The sequence below is a fragment of the Pseudopodoces humilis genome, chromosome 1, assembly GCF_049639895.1.
Source record: "Pseudopodoces humilis isolate 2021_Gansu_Grassland_sample_001 chromosome 1, ASM4963989v1, whole genome shotgun sequence".
Classification (NCBI taxonomy): domain Eukaryota; kingdom Metazoa; phylum Chordata; class Aves; order Passeriformes; family Paridae; genus Pseudopodoces; species Pseudopodoces humilis.
Window position 1 is genome coordinate 19,339,851 of NC_142200.1, and position 22,998 is coordinate 19,362,848.

The 22,998-nt window shown below is 33.4% G+C and overlaps 1 protein-coding gene across 29 annotated transcripts in view; it reads right to left on the minus strand.

Moving 5' to 3' along the window:
* RIMS2 (regulating synaptic membrane exocytosis 2) overlaps nucleotides 1-22,998 on the minus strand; it is a 446,037-nt gene that overhangs the window by 139,102 nt on the left and 283,937 nt on the right. For 21 of the 29 annotated variants that reach the window (XM_088059427.1, XM_088059375.1, XM_088059368.1 and 18 more), the window contains 2 exons: nucleotides 22,762-22,918; nucleotides 19,586-19,702 (listed from right to left, as the gene is read on the minus strand). In XM_088059427.1, coding sequence (XP_087915553.1) covers nucleotides 19,586-19,702; nucleotides 22,762-22,918 — 274 coding nt within the window. Of the gene's footprint in view, nucleotides 1-2,639; nucleotides 2,703-5,152; nucleotides 5,219-8,869; nucleotides 8,978-9,447; nucleotides 9,514-19,585; nucleotides 19,703-22,761; nucleotides 22,919-22,998 lie in introns of all 29 variants that reach the window. The other 8 variants (XM_088059422.1, XM_088059409.1, XM_088059419.1 and 5 more) reach the window with 3 other exon arrangements.

A 22,998-nucleotide genomic window follows, 5' to 3' on the forward strand; every position in this document is an offset into this window, starting at 1 on the left:
ACATAGCTAAGACGTATTCTCCAAAATATGTGATATGATTGATATATTTTCTGAAGAATAGAAAAGTCATGCTTGGCATAGGGAGCTAGAGCAATGTTTTTTCCAACCCACATTATTTTATGATTCTGTGGATGCAGTTAGAGGTTTATACTACCTATTACAATCAAATATCAATAAAACCAATAAGTAATGTAAATCCTGGAACAGTTAAGACTGAAATGATGTGCATTTCATATATTTTTTTATCTGTAAAAGAGCTGTAGAGTGCTTTTACTTTATTTCATCTGGTACTTTCAATGTACCTTCTCATTTATATAGCCAGTTGTCTTATACAGTATCCTATATTTTGCCAACTACTTTTCACTTTCAACATCTTTAACACAGACCCTCAACTGACACACATTAAAGAATCACCCTGCAGGAATACAAATCTCTGTGTTCATGAGATGACTCACTGAAGATCACGATAAAGCTGATTAGGATTCAAAAGCTGGGAATTCAAAATTCTCAAAGATGAGAGCTGAAATCCTCTCCTCTCCTTCACCCCAGCTAAGTTTTATAACTGAATCTACTGCAGTGATTCTCTGCAGATAATAATCTAAACTTCCATTAAAGTACTGGAAATGTTCCAAAATATAACACTTTTGGCTTTCTATTATAAATATATTCCACAGTTCTTCCCATTTCAGAACACAATATTTCAACCACTCAACTTGAGTATTATGCCATAATGTATGAGCAAAACCAGGAACATGCCTGGGTTTTAATTAACATGTGTCTCATGACTGAAGTATAGTGGTATATAAGACAATGCATAGAGGATCTTGAGAGGGAAGCAATGAAAAAGAAGAATGTCCTACTAGAGCTTGAATGTTCAAATGTGGTTCAGCAGAGCACCTAGACTATAGACTAATCACTCCAAGTAGTTGTAGGCTTAAAACCAAGCATGTACTTAAATATGCCTTTTTTAAGTGCAGTACTAAATGCAAAATATGAAGAGTACTTGGTTCTTGATGGATTTAGTGGGATTTTTTTCCTCAGATCTTAAATATAACTTTTTTTCTATATGGCACATATACATAGTGGCTTCTTTTTCATCAATGACATCTTTAAACACCAGTAATATGGCAAATGTTTAAATAGTAAGTTATCACAACCAAAGTTGCAACTGTGCAATTATTGTGTATACACACTGCAGCTACATGCTTATCTTCTTCTTAACTTTTGGCAAGGACCTGTAATTCTGACTTCTCAGACACTGAGAGTTTTGACTCTTGATGAAAGAGATTTCAATCAGATCATTCAAACAGGAGCAGGTATTTAAGACTTTATTATCTTTTTAAGTTCTTAAATTATGAATGAGCAAAAAAAGCACTCAGTTTCTATTAAAGGCATTCTCTAAATCCATTGATTTGTACAGAATCTGATCCATTTCAGCAGTCTTTATTCTATTAAAGTGTTTTCTATGGCTTATGGTTTACTTAAAAGTCACAATGGTTCACAATAAATGATTTTATCTCTTAGTCTTTTGCATAACATTTTTAGACCTAAATTTAAATGGAGCCAGAAAGTAATAAATTATTAATTAATAAATTTCCTTTTCATTTTAAAAATCTATTTTTAGATATTTATCTCTGATATTTACTTATGTTAGCATCTATTCAGGACTAAAAGTAAGAAAAGAGAGGTAAGGCAGGACTATTTCATGTGACTATCAAAACCAAAAGCTTTAGTTACACCACACACTTTCCAGCCTTCTTTAAATGCTGTTCATTTTCAGTATGCTTGTGCAGTTTCCAGGATGAAGTAATAAGTATGGCCCTTGCTGGACACTTAAAAATGAAGAGCCAACAAACAGTGGCACTGTGGATCAAAATGCTAGAGAAGATATATGGTCTCAAGTCTCTGCAACTCCACTAATGTTTAGCCGAAAGACCCTCACAAATCCCTCCTCTCTAAAGAAGAGAGAAGCCCACATTAAAATATTGATGCATTCATCCTGGGTTTTGCCATATTTTTTAAGTTTCAGTTTAACAGTCTCATGTTCTCTGTTCACATTCACAAATTAAAGTAGGTCAAAAAAAAGAAAATTCCCCCAAGAGCAATAAGAAAATGAGGGGGAAGCAGTAAAGCCAACAAACTAAAAGCAGGGAAAATTTGTGTGTTTTCTTGATCAGAAGCCAGCTACAACTGGGAAGAGCTAAAGATCGTAAGGCACGCAGCACTTTGCATGGGTTTTGCATCAATCACAATGGAAGATAGGTTAGACAGGTAGAACTAGGACTATTTCTAAAAGTGAAAAAGTCTTAGGTTTCCAAGACACCTTCCCCAACACTGCAAATGTAGGCAGGTGTCACTAAAAAAGCCCCTTTTCATTAAAGCAGCCCTGAACAGTGATAACATGTTTTAAAAATAGCTCAAACATAATTAACGTTCTTCTTCTATCTGTAACTGAATAAAACAGTTTAATCTTGGAAAAAAGACTAGAACATAAGTGCCTTAGTTCTGAGTTAAGAAAGAAAGACATAAAGAAAAACACATTTATTAGGAATAAATTTAGTACAATTATAGATGAGCTCTTATTATAAAGATCCAACATACATTTCAGTTTTATCTGTAACACTACACTCTTTACTTACCCATATTTTTCAGCTGAACCATTGACTATATCATCTGCCCATGAACTTGCACCATTGTACCACCTTTGTAATGCAGTTAAAATAAAGAAGTGTTATTAAAAAAATGATGTATTACTATTAGCACTCTAATTCATGTGACATGACCACTTCTCAACAAAATGGGAAGATTTCCAAATGTTTTCAAATAATTTTGTACATTTCATATTTTCTTTCAGTTATGAAGAAAACCAACTTTTTCAAAACTCGAACACCAAGAAAATTATAGGGCTTTTTTTTTCCTTATATAATTATCATATTTCAACTCTAGTGTTTTCAGCAGTTAAGCCATAATTTCAGTTCCATAAAGACTGACTGATCCCTTATCTTTTTATACTTAAATGTCTTCATGTTTTCAATGGCTATTGAGCTTGTGGAATAACAAAAAAGTAATTGTGAAGAGAAAACATTAACAAAAATAACATTATATGCATTAATAACTTGAAATATCGCTTTTAACTTCAAAAACATGACCTTTCCAGTTGCAATCTTTTTTGTCTATTTGACTGGGTATTTGGCTTCTCAAAGGTATGTAAGAAGCAGAAGAAAATTCGCTTCAAAGATCAAACAATGAACACTAATTAAATTTTATAGTGGTATTATTCTTCCAGGTACTGAATATGGGCTGTCCAAGCATTTGCAGCATCACTTTAGCAAATCAGTTGTAGACAACATAAAACACATATAGAAGCATTTTATCTTAAGAAAAACCATCAGGAAAAGAAATAAAGGGACAAAAAATGCTGCTTTAAGAAATCAGGGAACAAACTGCTTATGTGCCACTACTCCAGTATATTAAAACTAGATACAAATCATCCACGGTTAGGATAAGGAGTTTCAAAGAAATCTCTGGAGATTTGTACTTTCAGGATCTTCCTAGGGTAAAGCCAGGGGACTCCTATGTTGTCTCTGTTCAATGATTTCCACATGACAGTTAGTGAGAAGACAGGGATTATCAGAAAATATGAAAAAACCACTATAGTATCAATTTTGACAAAAAAAAAAATTATATGTGCTTAAAATATTATCCATAGGCTAAAGGAAAAACTTTTTTATGGCTTGAATATACCGATTCAAGAATTTTCATGAATCTGTTCCTGGGAATCACAGCAGTATTTTTTGTTTGCCTGCCTTTTCGCCAAACTTCTTGTGCTGCAGAATCTGAGGGTTTGCAGTATGTTTACAAACTTAATAAACCCACATCTCCTGGATATTATGTTGAGGGAAGACCATGGGATGCAATATATGTGAATGTCAATCAGCTGCCCTTTTTTCTTCTATGTCCAATTGGATGGTATGGGGAATGGATTTTTTGATTTTTTTTTCATGATTTATAGCCAGATCAATGGTTGGATTAAAATAATTTCAGTTTCATCTAACTGACTTTCAGATTAGATTTATATGTAACCCCATATAAATTAGAATACTGCTGGAGAATGACAGGCACGTCTTTATACTCTCCCTGATAATCCATATCCTCAAAACTGAAGCCAGTCTCTCCAGTTAACCAGTATTTTAAAGAAGAGTTTTCTTTAAAACTACTTTATTGCAGATAAATACATAAATATGGGTTTAAAATTGCGGTGCACTTTATTTTTTCCCAAATATGATTGCATTTATTCATAGAAATCAAATATAAACAAAATTTCCTGCTATTAGTTAGGAAAATATCCCTGTTTTACCTGTTCCAGACAGTAGACAAAAATCAGACATTGACTTAAAAATGGACAGAGAAGTATAAAACATCTAATTGCAAAGAGGGAAAGGAACACTGATTTGCTCCTTTCTTCATATTTCCTTCTCTTTTGGCCTAGTTCTGTAAACATGAAAGGCTGTTCTCAAGTAACTATTTCCAGAGACACTCCAAAACTTTTCAGATTACATGTCAGATTTTAGTGATATAATGCTCTCTGTGATCATTACATGCATAACAAAATCTAGGAAGAACAGCAGTACTTTGGTTCCTAGCACAGAAAACACTCAAAACCAATTTGAAGGCATTTGGTCAGTCCTTTTTTAAGTCAATGTGAGCAGTAACATGCTAAAAACTAAGTACCATCTTAGGGTACTCAGGTTATGAAAGAATGAAATTGAGGACTCTAAATCTGCCTAGAATCACTTCTAGTGGGGGAAAAGGTTAGACATTAGAATTATGGTGCAGTTAAGTGAAGAAAAAACCCTCAGTTGTACATAAGCTCCTCTGTACCATTCAGTTTTCCTCCCACATGTAATGAATAAAAAATTTTTCAAGTTAAGAATTATGCTTAAAAAAATCCAAAATCAAATTAATGGAGGGCTAAAAAGAAAATGAGGTACTTAAAACTATGGAGATTAGTTGTTCTGTATTAAGAGAAATATGGCATAAAGTGCACAGTAAATTTAAATATCATTAGTCTAGGCCAATTAGAATTTTAGACTACGTTTCATAAAAATTTATTACTCAACTCTATCTATTTTTACTATATAAATTAAAATACCTTTCAGGAGTATAGGCTGTGTCATCATAATATGAATTAGGCACTCTTCTCTCCTGCCTAGTCCTCCTGAATATGGAATAAATAGCACAGATATTTCAGACATTTTAGAGGGTGCTTTTTTCATTATGTATTCCCCTACTGTATTATTACAATGTAATGAAGATAGAATACATTTATCTTCAATTCAGCCATATACTCTGAGCATATCTTTCTAATATATACATATATACATATATATATATAGATAAAAAACTTTTAACTTCTGTTTTCAAAGTCTATTCAGAAATAATTAACAACTTATTAAGAACGCTTGATCAATGCACACATATTTCATAGAAATAAAAAGTTACACTGACAGAAAACTAGTAGTTGAACAACTGAGAATGTTCACCAAAAGCAGGATTTGGATGTTAGAAAATATCTGCTTGATAAAACAACAGTCAGGAAAGAAAATGGAAGCAAAATCTAATTTCCTTAAGTGAAACAACAGAAATTCTGCCTGAAAGAAACCTCATATCCTGCACAAAACATACAGAAACCAGGTTTTATGGGCTTAAAAATACTAAACTCAAAGGCTAAGTGATAAAAATAAATTTCACATAGTGTGGTGTTCTTGCTGATTAAGTTGAGCTCTGAGGTAGGTAAGTTGAGAAAGAATTTCATGAAGTGAGGTTGTCAGCATAATTTTATTTGGAATAAACTGCTAATATTTTTTTTAAACATAAGGACAAGGTTATGAGCAAGAACCTTGAGAACATTACTTTGTCTTTGAGATCATGTGTGTGTCAGACAATTTAAAATGTGTTACTGTCAAGTTATGAATTAGCACATATCACTAGTAGGATTCTGAAGCAGGGGACATAAATAAAAGTGTAAGCAAAGCTCAGCATGTCCAGCCATGATGTCTTGTGTGCACTCAGTGTGAGCAGCTGCAGCTGGGTGAACTGGTACCAGCTGGAGCTGCTGTGCTGACTGTAACATGGGAAAGCCCAAGGGAGCTCAGGGTGTGGCACAGAGCAGCAGGATGTTCTTGAGAAAACCCCAGGTCCCAAGGGCTCTAAAGTCACTGAGGATGTACAGGTGCTTATTGACTTTCTCAGGCATACGATGGAGTGAATTTCTTGTCAATGCTGCTGTTCCTTTTGGGGGGACTTCTTCAAAATTTGGGAGCTATCAGAAAAACAAAATTATGGATGCCATCACCTAAGAATGACCTCAGAAATTAAGGGGTTTTTATGATGTAAATGTGTCCTAGAACTAATGAACTGAAATCTATCAGATCAGATAAACAATAACTGACACAAACTTCAGCAGAGAAAAGATGAAAGGGAACCAAGTAGTCACTCTCTGGGGGAAAAAAAAAAAAAAAGAAAAAATGCTAAACGATACCACAAGAGTTAACGGGGTGTCTGTGAATGACTACAAGATAAGCAATAAAAGAAGCCATGAATAACAGAGGCAAGTAATTTTGACAAATATATCTATATGATTTATTCACCTGCAGGACACAGACACTGATGGATTCAGAGTGACATGAGATTAAAAACTCTCTGTCCCACATGAGAGACTCTTTCCTAAGTGCTGGACTGTACAGAGCAATATTTGCTATTTTGAGCAATAATGGAAAGTTGTTTCATATGCTCGATAAAATGAAAGTGAAAGACAGGAAGAGATGAGATTGCTTGATATCAACAAGATATTGATTAATAAAATGGAGCAAAGAAGACAGGAATAACACCTTTTTAGGTTTGTTACATTACAAAATAATGTATTTTAAAGTAAGCATTGAACTGGGGAAAAGTGTAAAGAGGAAATATTGGTTAAAAAGTAATTTTTCATATATTTACAATAAAAATGAGGAATAGAGAATTACTAATTGTGTTTCAGTGTGTAAGGAGAAACTGGGTAATGATTATGCTATAAATGGTTCTCAACTTGCTGTTAGAACACAGGAATTCAAAAAGGATGAAAAAGTAGGAACTAGAATTGTGGCTGTGAGGTACTCGGCGGAGTTCATATCTGGTAGGAGAACTCAAGTAACTCAAGTACCCAGAGAAGTGTGGATTCAAGAGGACCATAGAATCCAGGATCAGTTTCTAGGCCCAAGGAATCTCAAGATACTGTTCTAACACTGAGCTAGAAATTTTCCTCTTCACATTGGATTTTAATTTCTGATCCCAGGTGGAATTAGCTTTAATAGCTTTCTGTTCCATAAAGCCCTGGAAAAGATTTTCCCACTGCTTAAATCCTAGCTTTTTCATTTTTATGAAGTACTGTAACTTTTTCCCTTAATTCTTATTAATTTTACTTTATTTTTGAGAGACTAATTTCAGAAACACAAGTCAAGAACCTCAAAGTAAGAAAATTTATGAATAGCTCCAACTTTCACTGATATCTGAACAGGCACAGATATAACCAGTAATCTGAAACACGTTCAGATAAACTAGTGCAAATCAGAGTATACATCTAAGGCCCAAAAAAAGTATGTAAAAATTAATTATTGAAATAGCATACAAATGAGCACATTTCATCATGCATTTTAAGGAAACAAACAAAAAATCCCTCTCCTTAACGAAGTTTCTACATATGGACAGAGCTATTTATACACTTCCTTTATACTAGGTTTCATGTAAAATGGTATAATTTCAAAATAAATGCTTGGCTCAGTTCTAAATGTTAAAATGTCTAATATACTATAGCTTTGCAGAATTTTTAAAAAGCAATATTTCTTTTGAAGGATTTTTCAGATGCTTTTTTGTTTCTGCATCCAAAAGTAATTTTACGTTCACTTAAAAATAAGGTGGCATATGATCTGAATCCATAGCAAGCGTTAATGAACTTCTCAGACTCATATCCACAGGGCAGCCATGAAGTTCATACGTAAAGAGTTCTTTGCTTATTGCTTTAGAAATTTTTACATGGCCTCCCTTGTAAAGCAATACCTCTATCAACCATTGTATCTGATCTGAAGTCACCCCTTCCTTTTTATTGGCTCACAGTTTTTTGTTTGATATTCTTATTCCTATTTACATACAACTGTGTAAACTTTTTCTGTTTGCAATATTTCTGAATATATCTTAATTACAGCACTTCAGCAGCATCTCTTAAAAGCCACTGTATTTCAAGTGGCAAAATATTTCCCAGAAATTGTTATGGGCTCAAATTCTTTCTCCATATATTTCATGTGTAAATAGGAAATAGATGTTCTGCAATCACACACAGGTATTGTGAGTCCATACAAGTATTCCTAAACCACAGAATATGCAGCATACAAATATATAAAACATAAGCTTACATAACTGTACATTTTTACTTTTCACTCTATTTTTCAGTTACTCAAAGTATAAGACTTCAGAAAATCACTCTTTATTTGTACTTTAAAGTAGATAGGCTTTTCTCTGTTATTTCAAAGAGAATAATAAATGCTACAAGCACTCTGGAAAATTCCAGCAAAAATAAGGGTTATAAAAGACACAGACAAATAATATCCATATAACCTATTTTAAAACTGGCTTCTACAAAGCTATTCAGCACCTTTAGGGATTTACCCATGGCCTCGAGTAGTCAGTTTTAAGATGCATACATACCCAGAGTATTATAAAACATATTCAGTGTATGTGTTTATCTCTTAAAACACAGATCACATTCTCTGTTTGGAAATCAAACATGTCAGTGTCAGTGGGGCAGAGCTAATGGCACACTCCACATCAGTTATACCTCTCAAGATCATAGTAAGCACCCTCAGAATAGGTACGGCACATCGTACGGGAGCGGAGTAATCTGATTGCATCTTCACAAAATAGAGGATACACTGTGTGATCCTGGCTGCCAAAACAGAATGGGTGAACACAATGAAAAGCAACAAAAAGATGAAATGAGGGCAAAACAACATGAAAAGCAAGCAATGTCAGCAACAGAGCAAAACACTGGAACAGAACATGACTGGAACTGTGGTGAAGTTTACAAATCTACTTTTAAAAATTAAAGTATATTGGCTCGCAGCTACAAGAGCTACAAGACTATGAGAGCAGTAAGCTATGAGTGATATAAATAAAGCATCATCTTTGAGGGCCATCAATTATAGACTATTGGCAGTGAGAAAACATTCAAATGAAACACGGCAAGAATTGCCCAGTGTTTGTGTTCACACAATGTTAAAAAATCTAATGATGATACTAACTCAACTTCTAAGTTTTCTACCACTATACACAGACAAATAAAACCAGAAGTGGACATGTAGGTACACAGAAGTACATGCATTACCCACACGTAGTCACACAGAGGAAAACATATACCTGACATCCCTGTAATGGTGGTCTGTGGACTGGGTGTACCGGGAACGAGGTAAAGTAACATAATGACTGAGGTGATGGCAGAAAGAAAAATACAGATATGAGACAATAAGATGGAGAAAGGATGCACAACACAAAACAGAAAATATTATAATCTAAGAATACAGGAGCTACAATGCATTGTTTAAGGGCACTGGACTTATTAACAAAATAATATGATATATGGTTCTAAAGATAAAATTATCTAGATGATTCACATGTTTACTCTGAGAAGCCAGTGGGAGATTATGGATCAAGAAGATAGCTAAAATGTTGGATTTTCTATGGTATTTCAATTAGGAAGAAAAAAATGCATAAAATAAAGAATTCAGATTGCCTATTCCTTGTTTGGAGGCAGTCATAATTTTAGTTTTAATATCTTTGAAAGAGATTTACCTAGTCTGTCTTAAAGGCTACCACCATATGGAAATCTGTCCTCACATAGCTCCAGAGCTTTCTCATTTCTAAGTGGAAGTTCTCCTAATACTGATCATATTGTGATGAAATGTGAATTTAGAGATATAACATCAATACCAGAATAAGCCAAAAAAACCCAAATGCAATTCAAAATAATAAAACTAAGTTATTTGAATTTTGTTTGTCTCATGAAATAATGTTAAAATTTATTAATTTTAAACATATTTTTACACTAGATATTCTCCAATTATTAAAAATAGAAGAAATTTGTTTTAATTTTAATATAAATAGATGCACACAATACAGGGAAAAAAGGTTTGGGGAAAAGAGGAGTTTACCATTAACAAGGAGTAATTGATTATAGTTTTCCTGAAGCTAGGATATTTCAAAGGAAAGTCTAATCACAACTGTCTACTCTGGAAGTCTAAACTGACTTCACAAGAAACATGGAAAACCATGTTTCTTCATTTTTATTTCTCATCTTTTAATTTGCTCGTGATTAATGTTTTTCCAGGAATCAAACACATTGTTACTGGTAGGTGTATTACCTACACTTATATTTTTTGCATGAGGATAAAAATGCACCATCACTCACATGAAAATATTCCTTATATTAGGTCAATTATATATAGTAGATGTCTTTGTGTTCACTGCTGTCAAAAAAATGCAAAAGCGCACTTTTTTTTGCACACCACTATAAAAAACTAACTTAAATATCTGATTATGCAATTTAAACTTTGCAGATTGTTACAAGAAAGGAGAAGCTGTACACAATTCATAGGGCCCAATTTGACATGGTACAGTTAAAATTTGAAGAAGGACTAATAATTATTAAAATAGTCATCAATTTTACCCTGCAAGCTGCAAAAAACAATGAATGTTTTTAAACTAATGTAAAGACCTATGTATCAAAAGCAGTCTACCCATAACAGCCTGTCAGTCAGCATGCTGTCAAGAAACATTAAGAAAAAAGTTCAACACATTCTTAAAATTTTCTCTGAAATATATGCACACCCACAGGAAGAACAATCAGATAAAAATGTAGGAGTCTACCCCCCAGGAGCTAAATGGACAAGGATGGCAAACATCTGCACACCAGTTTATTCTCTCCACCACATGGACACATTTCCAAGCTACATCCACATGAACATGCCTTTAAATTATTCAGATGCAACCCTGGAATTAACACCTCAAAACCCTTGCTCTAGTATTAATAAGCAATTAAGTGTCTCCAGCTGACATTTACATTTTAATTTTAACAATTCATTTTGCCTTTTATCTTCCCAGTGAACTGCTGACAAGTTTTCCTGGTAGTCTTTTAAAAATGTATGACATCAATAAGCACAATATATTTAACCATTATCTAAAAACCTATGTCTTAAACAAAACTAGGACTTCAGTAAGAACTTTTTTTTTTTCAGAACATGAATTCCATGGAAATCCACTTGCTATTTGCAAGTAGATTACTAGAAAGTAATCTTATGGACAGTAGTCCATAAGAAGGAACACCCCAGACTGTTCACTTATTTGTATGTGAATGAGACACCATCAGTCCATGTTCTGCTTAGAAAAGTCCCAACAACTTTTCTTATCTCCACCAAACTATGTTGATTGCCCAACTTCTGGTATCACATTTTGTTCTAATAGTTCTGGAAACTCAGAACTCCAGTGTCCTTAGCAAGTTCTGGGGATTTTTCTTAGAAATTTCTGGCAGGCAGTTCAACCTTTTCCCTTGTATCTTTTTTTTAAATTCAGTTTATGATTTCAGAATCAGAGTATGACAGCATTTAGATGGCATTTAGATACAGTCACTTATACAATTTGATATACAATAACTTGTAACAAGTTTAAAATAAGCTTCCTCATCACTCAGAACTTTGCTTATCTATACATAGGAGTGGGGTTAGCTTGAGCTTATACTTGACCTGGCCCTCTGGAAATACTGGCTATTCATACTTTTCCTTTTTTCTCAGAGTCCATGTTAACCACGCTATCTAACTTAACAGAATCACTACTACAATCTACAATCACTATCAAAGATCATCAAACCCAGCCTTTGACCAAATACCACTATGCCCACTAAACTATATTGGAAAGTGCCACTTTTACTGATTTTTTGGACACTTCCAGAAATGATGACTCAACCATTTCCCTGGAGAGTGTGTTCCAATGCATAGACTCTCCTTTCTTTCAGTGAAAAAATACTTCTTTATATCTGACCTGATTCAATATGCAGAGCTAAATGCTTAAATGCCATCCTTCTTCTGAGCATCCAGCCAATACCACACTAGTTGATTTTCCACCATTAAATATAATACATTTTTATATAGTTGGGTTAAAATTAGTTCTTTATGCTTTTATAAATATGTTAGCAACACCAAAAATGCCTATGATTTATTCTTAATGTCCAACACTGAAACATACACCACATTTATTTGGTTAATCCCCAGTATATGCCACTTCAAATAATAAAGTGAATGTATTATAATGTAGTAAAAACTTAAGCTTTGCTTTGCTCAAGTGCAAAAGAACTCCAGTAATGTTCCAGATCTCCAACTTACTTAAATATATAATTTGAGCCGTTAATGAAAGTCATTGCTCTATATGCACATATGCATGGGAATGCTAAGAAGACAATGGACAAAATTTAGATATGTCAGGTTTTTAGTATGACAAAAGAACCCCAGGATACCTTTTTTTTTCTTTTTTTTGCAACCTTGCTTTAGATTTATAGCCTCTTATCATACATTCTTTATTTCCTACATTATAGTGGTCCATGGCAGAAGAATGTCGATGGTACGGCAAAATGAATATAACCTACATCCCCACAGACTTATGAAACATTACCTATTTTATAACAGATAGAATAGACAGAAAAATTGCAGCAAAAATTCATTTTACTTATATTAAAATAATGCAGTTAGCCTAATAAGGCAGCATTATAGGTTTTGCAATATGGTCATAATTATGCACACACACACACACACCCATCCCCTTCCACTCTGTAGCAGGTGAAAAGATATTTCCACTCTTCTGACAAGAAGATTCCAGGTATATAAGTACACGAGATAATGTTCATTTTTTTAAAGTGAACAGAAAATTACTTACAATTTTTCTGATATTGCTCGCCTATTTGTACATTTTCTTAAAATTCAGTGAACCATTAAGGTAAGAAAACAGAAATCAGTGCTTCAGCAACTGATTAGATTGTCAAATTGGAAGTGTTTAGTGTCCAGGACCAGGCTTCAGATACCACAAGAGTCTCAGAAGCACACTTGAAAATACTCACACACAGAGTACCTCACTTGAGCTTCATGGAATAACTTTCTCTTCTTTCTATACAAGGGGAGTTTATCCTGTTCTCTATTGCTCGGGATATTTTATTATATAGTAAAGAAGAGGCATTTGGGAGATAATTTATTCCTTTCAATTTTCACTCTCTGTGACCAGATCCTAGAATCTGATTGACATTCCAGCTTCCCTACTAGAGTGGGCAGTAGAGTCCCAAGAGTTTTTGTGGAAAGGCTAAAGTACTGTGTATTACACCCTTGTGCTCACTGGAATATCCATAAATCTGAATGCAAAACATGTCTTTGTGTTCTTTTCTGTTAGAGCCTGCACTAAGGAAACTCTGACACCAGTAATTTCTCTCATCCTATCACTGTTTTTCTATTCCCATATTCAGCTTTTTCCAGTGTATTATCTGATTGCAATTAAAGCAATATATTGTATCATTTGCAATAGTATTATCCTCTATTTTTATTAACACTCCTTTATGTTTTTTCAACTGAAATAACAAATTCAATGTATGAAAAGTATAAAATTATTTAAATTGTTAAAAAAGACATGTTGCCTTTAACCAAATACTCCCCAATTTCTCAAGTTACAATTTTCTGAAAAACTAGCAATGTGATAAAATAGAAATTAGCTTAATCAGACTGCAGAGTAAGAAACAGGTGGTAATTGGGGTCAATCAGTTGTAAATTTAGGTGGGATAGAGTCATTGAAAGTGGTAGAAAACAGAAAGCTGCCATATGAAATTCAGGAAAAGTACTGTGGGAAGGAATGAAGTAACAAAATTGTGCTTGGGATCACATTGATTGTGAGGTTGAGCACAGAATTGTTCAAGGAAAAAGGAGATGGGAACCAATAAAAGGATGTGGATTCAGAGAAAAGACTTTATGAGCAGCTTACTCATTTCAATAATGGAAACTACTTCAGCTAGTTACTTTTCCAGGGTCCAGTTATACCATTCCAAAAGATTATATTCTCATCTGAATAAAGAAACAGTTAATGTTCTCTGTGATAGAATGTTTTCCATGCTGCTTCTCAAGCACCTGGCAAATCACACCAACAAGCCATGTGAGTAAAATGTGAAGTCAAGCTCTTAACTCTTAGAAAATGTCAGATGCCATTCAAGAATAAAGCACTGGTTATGTAATTTCCCCTGCTACACTTAATTGAATACATTAATAGAATAGTTTTATTTAAAAATTGTGTTTTTAAAGAAAAAAAACTGATTTTCTTTACTTATAAGCATCAACAATTTTTCCACCAATAATGGTATGGATGCTTTTTGTTATATTGATTGTATAGAAATTTCTGCTAATCTCCTGGGATAGATGAATCCTGGAAATGTTCCATCTGAATATAACTGCCAATTTGAAGACTTCAGTTGTGAAACAATAGCAATTATCAGCAGAGAATTTGTGAGCTGACACACAATCAATCAAGATGACTTTCAATAAGAAAATCAGTATCACATTATCACAGTGCTCCCCATAATGCATTTTAAATCATTGCTCCAAAGATGCAACACTGAAGCCTTTTATCAGAACTGCATTATTTTTAAAACAGGTTTGATTTTGTTTTTTTCCTTTTTCATGCATTTTATTCTGGGGAATATATTTGTGACTCTTGGTGGCAGCGGTTTATTTTTTAAATTTGGCTCAAAGCTTCTTCTTTACCACCTTCCTACTCCGACATTCCTGCTGGAGATAATCGTCCTTCAGCAGACTCATGGAGGCACCAGGTGGGTGGTGCAGATAATTGTGCAATTAAACAGTGATTTGAAAGGAGAAAAAGAACTTAAAGAAACACTGCAATTATTGAGATTCAAACTGATGCAAACATTTTATAACATAGCTATAAGCAAATTTTCAGCATGCATTTCTTTTGCTTTACTGGGTATTTGAAGAAGCAAAGCAGTGACATTACATATCCTCATGTGGGTACATTACCCACATGATACACACAACTGACACCCAAAAAAATTATCCCAAACTTTCCAATTAAAGCATCAGGAACACTCTATACTTTACAATACCTTTGTATTTTAATCAGCATTTATATGATTTTATAGTAAAATTTAACTAAATAAATAAATTACTACCTAATTACATACTATTCAGCTGTGTATTTAATAAAGACTTTGAAAAAAAATCTGCTCTTTTCAGTGTTTTAATATGGGAAAATGTATAAAAAAAATATTTTCCTATTTTGATCAAATCTGGTGCCTACTTAATAAAAATATTGGATTAGGAGCCTGCTACCCTTAGATAAAGCAACTGCACAGTTTAAGATGATATTTAGAAATGTAAAATTTATGTTGCTCTTACCCACCTTTAATTTTCCGCCAAATAATAGAAGCAGGTATTTATACTGTGTTTTAGCTAATGTATAACAGGCTCATTGTAGTGAATTATTTTGGTCTTCACTGGTTTGATTATAGCACATGGAATTTTTTGGCCTGTATTTCATCATTCATCATTCATGATAAGAAAATCCAAACCATGTTTTCCACAGAATGAAAGAAACCAAGCGTGTTTTGAAATATGTGAATGAAATCTCCTCTCACTAAAAGGTGTTAGTGTTCTAGTGTGTGATAGTCACACACACACCAGCACAGGTGTGATAGTCCTACTAGTCCTAGCACATCCAGATAACATCTTTGAAGTGATTTTAAAATAATGGACAATATTTCTCTAAATAACCATGCTTATGACTGCCCTATTAGGTTAACAAAACAGGTAGCAACTTTTTCTCTTTCAAATGGAAAGTGTTCAATATTCAATCTGAAAATTCATTTGATGAATGAATAGTGGATAACTTCCCTTTTCTGTTGTTTCTTGTAAGTGCCTTTCAGAAAAACACACTTTAGGAACTATCTCATACATTCCTCCTGCAAGACCATTTGAGTTAGGCATTCTCAGAATGCTCTGGTTTAACATACCTATGATAAATTCACCATTAGCAATTTTATTCCTCAGGGAGAACCCACCTAGGATATTAAATATAGTTAAATTAATTGTTGCTAAATAGTATCTAGATTTGTTGAAGTTGTGGGCCTGAGTACAATTTTCTCACACTGTCTTGGTGTTTATTGTTAACTGGTGATAAACCTTTCAGAAAGAAATACACAGATATAGTTTGGTGGTTTTGTAGTTTGTCTTTTTCTTTCTAGAACTATGCTAAGATTCTCACATTTTTCCTCTAATTCACCTAATTGTATTGATTGTTTAAATATAAAACTCTGAGTTTAAATCCAACTGTTTCCAAAATGTTCTCAGTAGTTTCTATAGGTTGATTAGCTTCAGCTTCTCAAGTGAGGTAAAAGTCAGTGTTAGAGAATTTATTAAAACATTTCAACCTGACACAAGGTTATCCATTACAGATAAATGGTCTCATGGAATTTGGGTCCATATTAGGTCATAATCATTATGGCTAATTCATAAGATTTAGGCTATTTAGTAAGAGTTTGAGTACCCACAAAAAACTTACATTTTGATGGCAATTAACTAGTAGATTTATATTAAATATACAGGTAACAAACTAACATGGCTTCTCATTTTGAGTTATCAGTGTACATAGTACAATTTGACACTTTTGTTAATACAGCAGCAGATACAAATTTAAACTATAAATTTACCCTTACATTATACAGAAATAAGTATATGATTTAGCCATATTTTGCATATTTAAGGTTTTGGCATTTGAAATTAAAATTATCTCCAATTAATTTTTTTTAAAAAAATGTGTCTTTCAAGGTTTTTAAAAATACTTTTATTTCCTCTTCTAACTATGACTAATTTTGAAGTAATGTTTACATTGCCATTAGACTTGAGGACATTAGGCTTTTTGTATGTGATTTTAACTCCTCAGTGCCATATACCTTAGAGAGCTCAATGTTGAATTATCTAGAAAAGGAAGGAAAGAATTTTCTTATTCATATTCTCAGTCACACTTTAACTTAGCAACTGAGCATGTCTATAGATGGTACTATTTCAAAATCCTCTTTTAGCAAGCAGCTTCAAAAGCTGTTTCATGGAAACAAGAAAGCATCAGAGCTGTGGGAAGGAGATATGTGATTTGTTTTCAGAGCCAAGTATGGACAACATGTATATTACAAACCTATACAAAAATGCAGTTTTTCAACTTCCCCCAACTGCCTGCAGTTCCAGAAGTTTTCAGGAGCAATACTATTAAAGAGCTACTTTAGGGGTACCACTGGGTTTTTATTATACAGCAGAGACAGTATCACAAATATTCATTAAAAAATTTTGAAATCCTTCCATGCATAAAATCACTGTCAAATTAACAATGACTATAAAAAAAAAATCATAAATATTTGGAAGTAGCCTTTTCTTGTTCAGAGACTGCATGTTGCAGTAGAGGTATAACTAGTCAATAACATGATTACACCGGCAGCCACTCACCATGTGTGAAGAGGAGAATTTCCCTGTGTGTTTTGGAAAATACAGACAACATATAAAACTGTGTTCAGAGATTCAGAGCGCACCTATCAAGCAAACACCTATTAATCTAGAATGGTCATGCAAATTCAATAGTCTCACCTCCAACAACCTTCTGACATTGTTTTTCTGAAAAACCCAATTATTTTTTCTCTAAATCAGCAGGGATTATTTGACTCAAGGGAAGGAAAAACATTGTGGTACAGTACTTCAAGCAACCTTCCACAGCTATTCATTTCTCTGGGAGGCAACAAATGAACTTGCACAGTGAGCAAATGCAGCAGCATTCCACAGGCTCTATGGACAAGTTTAGATCCTGTTTCAAGGATGACTGGCCCAAAAATCAACATAACATTGTATTCCAAAAGTATTCTGTAATAATATTTTAAGGAAACAGCTCAGAATCTTCAAGCTACTGCCTTCTGTATGAAAATTATATTCTAATGAATCAACTGAATAGATTTTTTTTCTCAGTAATTTAAACAGAAATATTAACTAGTTTAATGCAAAAAGGAGTTTGACTTATCATCTACCATACTTGTTATGAATACAGTTACTATTCTGAATGATAAATGCTGTTTTTTCATTAGCTTTATTTCTGCCCACTTGACTTTTTTATTCACCAAATTAAACTACAAATCATTTTGAATAGATTTGGGGTTTAATTCCTTTTGATACTTCTTTTGTTACAAGTATTTGGGAAAATTAATTATTATTTTTATCTTCTGAAATTAAAATATCATAATCTTCTGAAAAATAGCCTTGCATTCCATACAATAATTGACCATCACATTACCGGTCTCTTAAGAAATAATAATCTTTTCTGTTCAATATTGCTAACAAAAAGCCACCAATTTCTCAAATTCTTTGTATTACAGTTGGAAACCACAAAGATGTGTTTTGATGTCACTTGAAGAATAACCTGTAATGGCTATCTGTAAAGGTATTAATTTCAAATACTAGTCATATATTATTCAAGATTACAAAACATGTCTCTATTACTCCTTGGCATATGCATATTATAAAATGAGACAAAAGCTAGCAATTATGCCTGTCATTATGAAGTGCAGAAATTTCCAACTGGTGCAGAAAAGCTGAAAGACTGCAAAAAGTTAATGGTAATAAATGCTTTTTGTTTTGATTTTCTACCTGAAGACAATGAAGTGGAAAAGGCCAATAATTTTTTTAATGCCACAAAGTCATTGCCACAATTAATTCAGCAAAATTAACTACACTGTTCAATTATTGCTGCAATTCTTTTTTACATCATTAAAATTCACAGAGGTTGCTAAAGCTCTGCTTACTGTTTGGGAAGTTTCATTAGGCAAAACATTAGTTATAGTCAGATGTGCCTCTTAACACAAAGACTTTCATACATGCTGTCCTAATCATTTTTTCTCTTTTTTCAAAGTGTCTCAGAAGGTTGAGCAAAGACAAAAACAGAACACAGCAGTAGAATATACTTTTGTTACATCTATAAAATACACTGTATCCAACAAGAGTATTGCATTAATACTGAGCTGAAATTATCTATTTTTATACCTCTTTATTCAGTAGCAAAAATGATCAAGTCTACTGATGGATGTATTTAAAAGATATTTAGTACTTAAAAGATTCACTAATATAACACACAAAAATATTTTTATAAAAAAAGGACAACTAATCTATTCAACTTTTATAAGATACATTTTCTCACAGATTTTTTTCAGATTCCCTCCTGTCAAACATACTCACTGGACAATTTTGTCAGCTTTATGTGCACTGATATTTTGTAATGTACGTTATGTGGATAAATGAGAAATGATAATTTCTGGGATTAGGTATGTCATTTATTTTAATTTAATTGATGAAATTTTATTTCAGCTACCATACTGAAGTTACTCACGTTGCTGTGTGTAGGCTACAGCTGTTTCTAATTGCAGGCAGATACTTACCTCTCTCTGTCTGGGGAGTAGTGGTCATCTATGACACGGTGTCTGTCCATTCGGTTCAGGGTGTTGTAATGCGCAGGAGTAGATCGAGTCCCTCGCAGTCCCTGATCCACATTCCGACTGAGGATGAAAGAAATCAGATTCTGAGTTTTGAGTGAGCTTGGATGACTCTCACTGCTTTGTACAAAGAATTATCAGCAATCGTGTTGGTAACAAGATCTGTTAGCTGTCCGGACATTTCTATACATTTAAGTTAAATAACTTTAAATCTTAAACTTTAAAAAAATATCTCTCTTATGGAAATAAGAGGAAAGCTTTTTTTTTTTTTCATTTATTAAAGAGGTTAATCTTGCACAACACTTCATTAGCCTTCCCAGACTTCAAGCAAAAAATTAGTTTCTGACAGAAACACACACTGTAAACAATTTTTCATGAGTTCTTGATTTTGGTTTTACTATAAACATGTAAACTGTAAGACACAATGGGGACTTGTGGCTGTTACAGTAGAGTGCAGCCTGCTGAAAAAATTGTCATCTGAATTTAAAAATAGCTGCTTGTTTTGCCCTGGAATACTTACTCTGTAATCTCACTTGCAAAACATCTAAAAAACTCATAACCATTTAATTAGCTGTAAGTAGTACCCATAGTGCTTAGTTAAGGAGCACCAATCACCTGTACTAATTGAAACCAAAGTTTGCCTATCAATTGTTTTGTTCAGTTTATCTATCAATACCTACTGACACACACTAACTTTACTTTTCGTGCTCTGTAAAACCCACAAGAATAGGAAAACAGGAGACAATGGTTAACTGTAACAATTACTGGATAATGAAAACATAATTTTTTTGTATCGATTTGAAAATAACAAATTGAATGCTCTCCCTCAAGTTTTAGATCAGTAAATTCTTATGTCATTTTGTCTGCCCTTTCGGTACTTGTCATACTTGTTGTTTGTCATTCAGCAGTTTCTGACTAGTGTTAACTTGTACATGTATCCTTTACTGCTGCTGCCATGACATTATTTATTTCTGCATATAAGTGCTATAAAGGTGTTGCATTACACATAAAATTTTGCCTTCAGCTCCACCTCATCTGTTATAAAGTGTTTTCCACTCTGGCATTCATGAGTCCGAATATTAAGTTTACCCTGGCTAGTAAAGAATAACAAGAGCGGTAACAATTTCTTGTCAGCTAAGGTGCAGTGGGCCTTTGGTGGAGTTTGTTGAAAAATTAAGTAAGACTGAGGACTGCAAAATGGTTTCTAAGAAATACCATGGCCCAAAAACTCCTGCCTGCAGAGGTGTCAGTAATGGGAAATCTCTGGGCATGCAGAATGCTCACTGCAGTTAGCACATGTTATGCAGCACTTGCATAACAAATTCACCTGAACAGGGTGCAAATGTGGTTGATAATTCTTACAAATTTCCTGAGTACACCTACATTTTCAGTAGATCTAGGAAAGATATTTCTATAACCCATGGATTATACTTCTCTTCTACAAATCCTTAAGCTCTCATAACCCAATTTTCTGAGCTCAGTAAGTCCTCAAAGAATTTATTTGGTGTGTGGGCAGGGAAATATTACGCAAATAATGCATTTGATTCTGACATTGTAGGAAACAGCTGCAATAAATTTAAAATTATATTTAAAAATTTAGCTTTAGGAGAGCTAAAAAGAGATTTTGAGTATGTAAAGAAATCCAAGACTACAAGAAAATGAGAAGTAGATTTTTCAATGATGTTAAACAAGTGTTAATTACGAGCTTGGGTAAAAGATCTGCCCAAAATGCACACAGCATGGATGCCGACAGAAAAACATAAAACACAAACATACACACAAAGATATTTCACTCACATTTATGTCTATATCCAAGACAAATAAATTCTGGTGATTTAGCATAGGAAATTACTTAGACTGAAATCAGTATAGTAAAAATCAGAATAGGCCTCTTTTTGTCTACCATTTATGTCTCATTTCAAGTCAGGCTGACTTGGTTTTAGACAGGATTAGATTTCAAGTAGAAACACACAGTTTCTGCCTCTTAGCTGTATGATGTGGGATGATTTGGAATCCTAATATCTCACTAATGCAAAAGGATATCATATAGGCTACATCCATTAGAGGAAATGGTAAGTAAAAACATAAGTAAGATATTATGAAGTCAAGAGAATTTTAACTTAACAAAAAGAACAAAGGTAAAAGAAAGGAAAGCAGAACACAAGAGAATCAGGATGGCTGCAAGAAAGGGAGAGGAACATGTACCTGCCAGGAAATATTGGATAACAGATCTTCAGTATTAAAAGGGAATTGTGAACATTATGGGCAAAAGAGATAACTTCCACTTTCATTTCAACTGAATTACATCATCTGGAAACCTACCCATACATAGCAACAAAAGTACTGAAAAACAGGTTTCATTCCCATTTACATCTGTCCTTCTGCTTCCTTCCTCTTAAAAAACCTTATCATGCAGAGTATCAAATCAATTATTAGGCATTATCCAAAAGTACTAACTTATGGAAGAAATTTCCTGGTCTAATTTTCTCAAGATAAATAGTTACCAGAGATCTTCCAAGATCAGGAGTTGACATCTTTCACTATAAAAATGTATGTCTGTCAGTTTATTCTTGATGATTTAGAAGTATGAAAAATACAGTAGAAAGGAAGATATTATGGGTAGCCAGGGAGGCTCCCCAGAACCTTAATTCTACAGAAATAAAAGGGTTGAAAACATCCACTGTCATATGAATGATAAGGAATTATTGAACTATCATATACTATAAAACATGGCACCTGTAAATAGCTCTAGAAAATGAAAATGCAGAGAGATGATTTTTCCTTCCTTAGATTGGACTGTACTGAATTTTGGTGGAAAACTAGATATAAATAGGCAGAAGTAAGATACCATTATGTAATCATATAATAATAATAAATAATATAGTAACAATAAACCATAAATAACATTTAGACTTTTGCATTAGTGAGATATTAGGATTCCAACAGAATTACAAATTAGGCACATCACTATAATGTAAGAAAAAGACATTATTGGCTTTATGTAATTTTGTAAGATCTAACCAATTCATTTCCATTTTAAAAGTCTGGAAATTATTTCCAGTATTGGTACAAGATCAATACCACTTTAATTTATATAACTGCATAGTTAAACAAGAGTTTACCTTTGTGGGGGAGGGACACTGGGAGACCACGATCTAGTCCGTCCTATACTATCTCCGCGGTGAGGGGACCCTGATCGAGAACAATGATTAGATGACATTACTTGCTCTGGCACTGATAGTGTTGAACTTTGAAGATCTCTCCCATTATGTCGGTAATCTAAAAAGAAATGCAAATATTCAGTGAATCTGAAGTTGCACTTTTCAACTGCCTGCCATATCTGTAGTAGTGAGAAACTC